General features: G+C 45.0%; 1 protein-coding gene across 2 annotated transcripts; it reads left to right on the top strand.

The window, feature by feature from the left end:
- The first annotated feature begins 255 nt into the window (after positions 1 to 255).
- On the top strand, positions 256 to 5396 carry LOC123070545 (uncharacterized). Of its 2 annotated transcripts, XM_044493795.1 has the most exons (5): positions 303 to 530; positions 783 to 854; positions 3917 to 4336; positions 4616 to 5083; positions 5164 to 5396. In XM_044493795.1, the coding sequence occupies exons 1-5, from the start codon at positions 468 to 470 to the stop codon at positions 5170 to 5172; spliced, it is 1032 nt and encodes a 343-aa protein (XP_044349730.1). In that variant the 5' UTR covers positions 303 to 467; the 3' UTR covers positions 5173 to 5396. The 2 variants fall into 2 exon arrangements, with proteins under 2 accessions (XP_044349729.1, XP_044349730.1); XM_044493794.1 differs by having other exon boundaries at positions 256 to 530; positions 4616 to 5396.
- The last annotated feature ends 3209 nt before the right edge of the window (positions 5397 to 8605 follow it).

Raw genomic sequence — 8605 nt, 5'->3', positions numbered from 1 at the left:
CAAAAAAAAAAGGAAATCTAATCTTGTACTATTAGCCTATTAGGTGAACCCGTAGTGTTGCTTGTATGCCTATTTTTCTCTCCAATATACTGTAGTTAGGAGTAGAGATAATATTGAGCGATGCAATGTTTTTTTTTTAGAATAAAGAGCGATGCAAGAGTTGGGAGGGAGTAAATAGAAAAGGAGAAACAGGCCATCCGTTGGTGGGCTGTGGGGAGAAGAAAGGGAAAAGTATAACGGGTAGATGGGGCTGGGCTGGGCTGGCTGACTAATGGGAAGAGACCGAGCCGGACTCCGTCCGCTTGCCAATCCACCCAATAAAGGGCCAGGACCTCAAGCCATCGTCCTCACTTCGCCGCCGCATCTAATCTAGTCTAGGGTTGATCCTAACAAAAAAAATCTAGTCTAGGGTTTAGACTGTCCGTCGAGCGTCGAGAGCCGTCTGCCCGCGAGCGTGGGTGTGAAGTATGTCGACAGGGATCGCCGGGGGGCCGCCGCCGACGGAAAGAGCATCCTGGTGGACGTGTTTGGTAGGCCAACACAACCTCCAAATCTGTTTTCTCAGATAATTCTTTCCTTTTGATCCTTGACTCTGCTCCTACCTTGGCCAATTTTCAAGATGCGGATGGTTTTGAATATTAATTGAAGCAGTAGATAAAGATTGCACCACAAATTTGTATTTTAATTATTCCTTCGGCGTATCAATTTAACAGGACAACCAATTTGTATTGAAATATGTCTAAGTCGAATAATCACTGCTAATTAAATCTGCACTTTGAAAGGTACTCACCGCCGAGTCTCTCTTGATGACTCCAGTCTTTGGAACAATGAGGAATTGTTTCGGCAATGTGCAGGTAGGCACCCTTTAGATTATTTTGATTTGATTCTGTTATCTTATTTTCGTCAAAGAATATTCACTGTGAAAGCATACATCAAGTTAAACGAAACCATACTAGATCCCGAGGACAATACAAATTTGTACGCAACTAAGACAGCCTTAAAGATATCTTTTGCTTAGACTATGTTCTATTGAGATTCTTTCTTATTTTATTATCTGTTGTGTAAATGGGGCATAAGCTGGTTAAGCAAATTGGATTACCATAGTTCATCAAATTGGAAACTAAAAAAAAGGCAATAGATAAACTTAGTAATTGCAAAATTTGCGCTTTGTATCTTGTTATGTGCTTTGAGAATGATTAATTGTATTTTTCATCATATCATAGAAAGAGCGTATGGTTAGTTCCTACTATTTTTTCTCTTGGACTACATAGTTGCCCATGCGTCGCAACGGGGTACAAATATTTTGTATGCAATCACCGTGATATAAGAGCGTTTTTGATTCAACATGTCAATGACTGCACTTGGTTTCTTAATTTAACTATTTTCCTGGTGAGTTCTTTAGGTTCAGCTTATTATGACACAAGATCGATTTTTGGTATGCGCAGATTTTGATATTTGGTGATAAAGAAGATGCCACCGAATTTGCTGGCTCTCTTTCACTTGTGTTGGTTTATACCGTATTTATTGTGTTTTGTAGTTGGATAATCTTGATGACTCGATATGCAGAGAGGTCAGGAATTGTTGTTATAAACTATCGAGGATTCTGAACTGAAGCTTGAACAATTAGTTTGCCTTGAACATTCTACTTTTATCTTGTCATCTTCACTAAGTACGATTCTGGTTTGTTGCTTATGGAATTGATTTTTCAGCAGAGACTTTTCTTCTCATTGATGCTTCTTTAGTGGAATTTGGATCATGGAGTTGCTGGGGAACTATCTAGTTTTATTTTGATTGATAGCTAGCAAAGCTAATTTGATGATTTCTGCTAGTTGTATAGTTTCAAAGTTAGCTTTGTACATATGCCAATTTGTTTTGTGCTTATTTCATCCTGGATTTTAAGATGCAAAGCACACTGGGAAACTTCTAATTTAATTGACAACTAGTTAAACACTGATTTTATAATTCCTGCCGATTGCATATTTGTTACATCCTGGATTATTAGGACAAGGTATCCGTTCGTATGTCACTAATGTTCCATAATCCATACATTTAATGGCTAAAATCGTGGAAGGTTCTGTGCCTATTGATGAAGATACTCTAGCTTCCTATTTCTGAGACCGAAGATTGGAATCACCCTCACCCCTCTTAAGAAATCATCAGTTTATCATTCAGCTTCTGGAATTTTTAGCTCTTCTATTTATAGGTTCTTGCTAACAATTTGTTTGTGCCCCCCAGTCTGTTTCCTATTGTTGTTGTTCTTGTTGTGTTTTTTTTGTGTGTGTGTGTGAATATTGCCTCGGGTGGATGGTGTGTGCCTTGTGTGTGTGTTTGTATGCTTGTATGCTTGTATGCTTTGCTGGATGATTTGGCTGTAGTGTGGCATGCACATGAACATGACTTGAATTGCTTTGAGGTCATGCTTGGATTTGTGGACTACTGTTCTACATATACTTGTCAATGATGATTGCACTTGGTTTGTTAACTATTTCCTGGTGAGTTCTTTAGGTTCATCTTATGACTAAATAAATTTTTGGTATGAGCAGATTTTGATATTTGGTACTCCCTCCGTTCCTAAATATAAGTCTTTCTAGAGATTCCGATAAGAGACTACATATGAAGCAAAATGAGTGAATCTACACTCTAAAATATGTCTATATACATCCGTATGTAGTTTGTATTGAAATCTCTAAAAAGACTTGCATTTAGAAATGGAGTATTGAAATCTCTAAAAAGACTTGCATTTAGAAATGGAGGGAGTAATAAAGAAAGATGCCACCTAATTTTCTTGCTCTCTTTCACTTGTGTTGGTTTCTATTTGTTGTGTTAACAGTAGTGGCCTCCTGACTTGTAGTGACTCGACGCTGAGAGGTGCTAGGAATTGTTGTTATAATGGTCTTTTCTAAAACACATCTAGATGTGCCGTAAGTATCCAAGTCCCGTGTCATTGATCTTACATGAAGATTCGTGCAGGTATTTTTTTTTCTTTTTCTTTTCTTTTTTGTGTTTGATTGAGTCACTTAGATGTGCAATCCTTAGGGCACATCTAGATGTGCCCTAGACAGACCCTTGTTATAAATAAACTAAAATAATGCATACTGGATTTCCTTGAACATTCTACTTTTCTCATGTCTCCGGTTAGTGTCATGATTCTGGTTTGTTGCTTATGGAATTGATTTTTCCGAAGGGAATGTTCTTCTCATTGGTGCTTCTTGAACAAATAGTTTGCCTTGAACATTCTACTTTTCTCATGTCTTTGATTAGTCTCCACTAAATATGATTCTGTTTTGTTGCTGATGGAATTGATTTTTCAGAAGAGATGTTCTTCTCATTAGTCCTTTTTGAACAAATAGTTTGCCTTGAACATTCTACTTTTCTCATTTCTTCGATTTTGTTGCCTATGGAACTGATTTTTCAGAATATATGTGCTTCTCATTGGTGCTTCTTGAACAAACTAGTTTGCCTTGAACATTCTACTTTTCTCATTTCTTTGATTAGTATATGATTCTAGTTTGTTGCTTATGGAATTGATTTTTCAGAAGAGAATGTTCTTCTCAGTGGTGCTTCTTCAGTGGAATCTGCATCATGGAATCTTGAGTTGCATCTGCTCGGGTTGATGGGAAACTTCCTAGTTTTGTTTTGATTGATAGCTAGCAAAGCTAATTTGATGATTCCTGCTGCAAGTTAGCTTTGTACTTCTGTCATCCTGGATGCTACTTTGATCACTATGCTTTGTACTACACTGTGTCAAAAACGTTCTTATATTATGGGACGGAGGGAGTACAATATAATATGGATTGCACTAAATTAGTGACAATTAATATGGATCGCAGGGAGTACATAGTTTTATACTAGTTTTTAAGTAGGAGAGGTTTTAGGGTAAATGCTTATTACTAATGTTATCCACATTCTTTGGAAGGCATCCTTCTCAAGAACAATGGTGATTTTTTTTGAGGCTTGGAACACAAGAACAAAAAATACAATAGATTTCCATTTGCTTTCACCTGGCGGTGAGGATGATGCTAGCAATGAGCAGCAAGATTCGGCAGCTACTATTGCTGCTATTGATGGCAAAGAGCGATCGACGTGGCAAGCGGTTGATGGCAATGCCGAGGATGATGACATTAAGCAACTACTACCAATGTCGCCACCTAATGAAACCAGTGATGATGTGGTTGACTTTGAGAAAGTCATATGTTTTTGTCGACCTGGACCATCGGTGGAGCTATTGGCTGTGTATGCATACTTCCCCTTTGTTGGGAAAATCGTTGTCTCTGACGAGAATGGTGGTCAGTTTGTCTACCACCAAGAAGGAGAAAATCCCAAACTTGACTCTGAGGTAGGCATGGTTCATTGATGATAGCTAGGCCCTGTCATGATATAAGGTTGTTTTAGAGTTGGGCAGAAGAATGTTAACATGTTGGTGAAATGCTAATTTTACTTATCTTTATTAATCTTAGATTCCAACTTATAAGTTGTATTTCTCTTGTTTCGTTACACAAGTTTTTTACCAACATTTTCTTCATGTTTTTTACCAACATTTTCTTCATGTTTTTGTGACACAAAGTTGATATTTTTTTATGTTGAATGTTTAATCTCATTGATATGATAATTGCAGAAAAATTTGGTGCTCACAGGGCCATTCGAAACTATCTCAGGATTCGGTTTTAGTCGCATGACAATTGAAATCCCTGAGATAAGCAGACGTGGTGTTATTGACACTGCTACTCTAGTTTTTGGAGATTACCCATGTGTGGATGTCAAGCATGAAGATGCTCTTATCACAACAAAGTATGGCCGCCGCCTTGTTGTGTCATATGTGTTGATGGAGGAAGGCTTGGGGGTCCATGTGCAGGTCAGCCTCCGCCTCTTTGGTGACGATACATTTCAGACCATCAACGTGCATGGTCAAATCACTGCGCATAACCGGGTCTTCGAGGATGATTGTGTGTTGCTCTTCTTCTGTGAGGAGGAGGAGAAGGTGCAGCTCACCCCCTCTGCTGGCAATGGTAGTGTGATCCTAAAGCCAATGCAGCGGTTCATTGTTACGGTGCCAATCAATCCACAGCCATTTCTTACAATTAAGGTACGGTTGAATGTGACAACTCCAAGCAACGAGGGGGTTCCCATTCCCTTTGAAGGTGATGTTGAGTTCCCTCTTGACAGGGACCATAGAATTCGGACAATCAGCACAAACAACGGTGAGGTGAAAGTCAGTATCACGTACAATTGAAGAAACCTGGTGAATTGCAAGCATGAAGCAAAGAAGTATTAGTACGAGGTCTTCCGGTTATACTGCTAGCAATAAGAGTCAAAACTTGTCCTTTGCATAGCTCTTGTTTACTCAAGTCGTTGTCACAATATGAAAATTTTAATACCAGTAATTTGTTTGCAACTCAGTCTTTCGTATGGGGATTTTGAAAACTACTATAGATGACATGCCACCAGCACAATTTCCAGTCACTGGCAGCAAACATATCCATAACAATCTATTGAGGTGCGACAACAGTTTCTCGATGCAAAAAACCTATGATTCCTTAGGCTTGGATCAGCGCTTCAGCTGGCCGGTTTAGTATAATTGCGTTCCCTCATGATTCGCTTCATGTCAGCCTATGTTGCTGGTCGCTCGTGAGTACGGTTTTTATTATCCCACCATACAAGAGCATACTCTGTATATTATCCTTGCCATGTCCCACTGCCCTGAGTGCTCATCTATCAGTCCATGCTGTTGAGTATTGTGATTATTATAAATAGGATATTCTATCTTGTCTTGTACTTCAAGATGATCAAGTACTCTTATATATATGCCCATAAGGCTCAAGCAATACAAACGAATAATTTCATCAATCCTCTAACATGGGGGGCGGTCGGCCTCCATGACCGCCACCGGGGGTCGCGCTGCCCTTACCTAGGGTTTGTCCTCCGGTCGTGTTGACCGGCTGCCCTAGAGAGTCTTTTTCCCGAGTCCTTGCTCCGGGTTTTTTTGCCCTTTTGCCGGTCGTTCTGATCACCGTCTTTCTTTTTGGTTTTCCGATCTATGCTTGATTGGTTTGCGTCGCCCGCCGTTGCCGTCAACCCCCGCGCGCCTTTACTCCGACACCAGCGCGACTGGCCGGCCTCTTCATCGACCCGGCGGCCTCGCACGACAGGTGGCCCCTAACGGCTGTCATCCGCGCGTCTGCCCGCCCGTCTGCCCCGACCCGACGGCCTCGCGCGATAGGCGGCCCGTCACTGCTGTCGTCCGCGGGTCGGCCCGCTCGTCGATCTACGTCGGCCATCACCGCCCTGTCCCCGAGTTTAGCACGCCCCTCTGCCGATCGAGCCACATGTTGCCGTTGCGTCGCCCCGTCGGGCCGCAGCGCCGCTGCCCCGTGGCTGCACCGATCTGCGCCGCCGCTGCATCGCCCCTTCGGGCCGTAGTGCCGGGCACGTGATCCCCACCGCCGCCTTGAGGCCGTTCCCGTGGTTGCACCACCTCGCGTGCTGCCGCTGTGTCACCCCTTCGGGCCGTAGTGCCGCGGCCCGCGGTCGACCGCCGCACCGAGGCCGTCCGCTCCAGGCTGCACCGACCCTCGCGATGCCGCTGCGTCGCCCACGTCGGACCGTAGCGAGCGTGGCACGCGATCTTTGTAACCGCTCCGAGGTTTTCCCCGCCGTTGCCCCGACCTGCCCGCCGCCATTGCGTCACCCCTTCGGGCCGTAACGTTGCGGCCCGCAGTCCACTACCGTCCACACGCGTTGACTTCCACGTGATATGCGTCGTGTCGTCTCCCTTGGCGCGGGAACGTCACCGTCCACGCCGGTCTTCATCACGCTGTCGGGTTCATTATCGCCTACTTCGAGCACCGCCGCCGCGCTCATTCTCTAGCCGCCGCCGCCTTCTTTGGCCGGCGCCGCCGCCTTCTTAGGCCGCCACCGCCGCTGCTGCTCTTTTTCCGCGGCTCCACGACGACTACCTCGACACCGACCACGGCGTTCTTCACACGACTACCTCGACTACAGCTACACCACCTACGCTCTCGGCTACCTCGACAAACGGCACAAAGGGCTACCGCCTTGCTTGAGCAACCTCATCGGTTTCCACTCCAGCCACGACTTCGCGATGCATCGTCTGTTACGACTGTGGGGGTTGTTCGTTGGCTTACCTTCGGATTATTCTCTAGTCTCACTGTCTGCGTTGCTATCATTGTGACTGCGGGGATGTTGAGTATTGTGATTATTAGAAATATGATATTATTCTACCTTGTCTTGTACTTCAAGATGATCATGTACTCCTATATATGCCCATGAGGCTAAAGCAATACAAACAAACGAATAATTTCACCAATCTTCTCTTTCCCTTTTAACACATGCATTGTGGCAACCGAAGCATTTGGTAGCTTGACCAAGGGCCTCCTGCTAGTATAAAATCAGGAATCCATGGGTCTGTCCACACACCAACACTACTGCCGTCTCCCACCCTATACCAATCCAAACTGTAGGGCATCCCTACCGTGAACAATCACTCGCCAAGTATGAGAGGCATTGCACCTATTTTTCCTTATGTCATTAAATCTTCATCATGGTAATATTTACCTCTTATAAGACCCTCGCACGGAGGAGTCGGGGTTTGTAAGCGATGTCACCCCTGCTTGGCCATAATAGCTTAGTTGATCAATTCAAAATCATGAGATCCCATCCCCCCATCGCATTTCGGCATGGCAATATCTTCCCATTTTTTGCCGATGCATCTTCCTTCTGTTTTCCTCTCCTCCCGCTACAAAGCTTGTTCATTTTTTGCACATGTTTTTAGATAATCTGAAACAACTCATTGAGAAAGTAGGGAGAGCCTGCCAGACCGACTTCACAAGAACCTCTCTTCTAGTTTCGGGGTCCAACCATTTGCTAGTTTCCTAATGCTTGTAGCAATACTTCCAAACTGCGCATCAGTGGATCTTTCAAGGGTGGTTTGAAGACCCAAGTACTTCTCCCTCAGCCTCAGTGCCTCGGTTAGGATCCCACAGGCATCATGTACCTCTTGATTCGATTCTACTCCCTCCGTTTCATAATATAAAAGCGTTTTTTACACTAGTGCAGTGTAAAAAATGCTCTTATTTTATTGGACGGAGGCATCATGTACCTCTTGACTCGATTCTAGTCTCTCTGTCCCATAATATAAGAGCATTATTCATGATTGCAGTTTGAGCTAAACAAAGTTGCGGACTTTGCAATATTCCCTCAAGCGGACGGCCTCGGTGCGGCGGTTGACCGCGGGCCGCGCCACTACGGCCCGAAGGGGTGACACAGCGGCAACACGCGAGGTGGTGCAACCACGGGAACGGCCTCAAGGCGGCGGTGGGGATCACGTGCCCGGCACTACGACCCGAAGGGGCGACGCAGCGGCGGCGCGGATCGGTGCAGCCACGGGGCGGCGGCGCTGCGGCCCGACGCAACGGCAGCATGTGGCTCGATCCGCAGAGGGGCGCGCTAAACTCGGGGACATGGCGGTGATGGCCGGCGTAGATCGACGAGCGGGCCGACCGGCGGACGACAACCGTTAGGGGCCGCCTGTCGCGCGAGGCCGCCGGGTCGATGAAGAGGCCGGCCAGTCGCGCCGGTGTCGGAGTAA

Source organism: Triticum aestivum, chromosome 3B (genome assembly GCF_018294505.1).
Source record: "Triticum aestivum cultivar Chinese Spring chromosome 3B, IWGSC CS RefSeq v2.1, whole genome shotgun sequence".
Taxonomy (NCBI): domain Eukaryota; kingdom Viridiplantae; phylum Streptophyta; class Magnoliopsida; order Poales; family Poaceae; genus Triticum; species Triticum aestivum.
Note: the sequence above shows the minus strand (reverse complement) of the source record. Positions and strands in the feature narration are given on the sequence as shown.

Coding starts and splice junctions, on each gene's coding strand:
- LOC123070545 (XM_044493794.1), top strand. CDS start 468: ATGTCGACAGGGATCGCCGGGGGGCCGCCGCCGACGGAAAGAGCATCC. Junction 531..782: donor CATCCTGGTGGACGTGTTTG/GTAGGCCAACAC, acceptor GCACTTTGAAAG/GTACTCACCGCCGAGTCTCT. Junction 4,337..4,615: donor ATCCCAAACTTGACTCTGAG/GTAGGCATGGTT, acceptor TGATAATTGCAG/AAAAATTTGGTGCTCACAGG.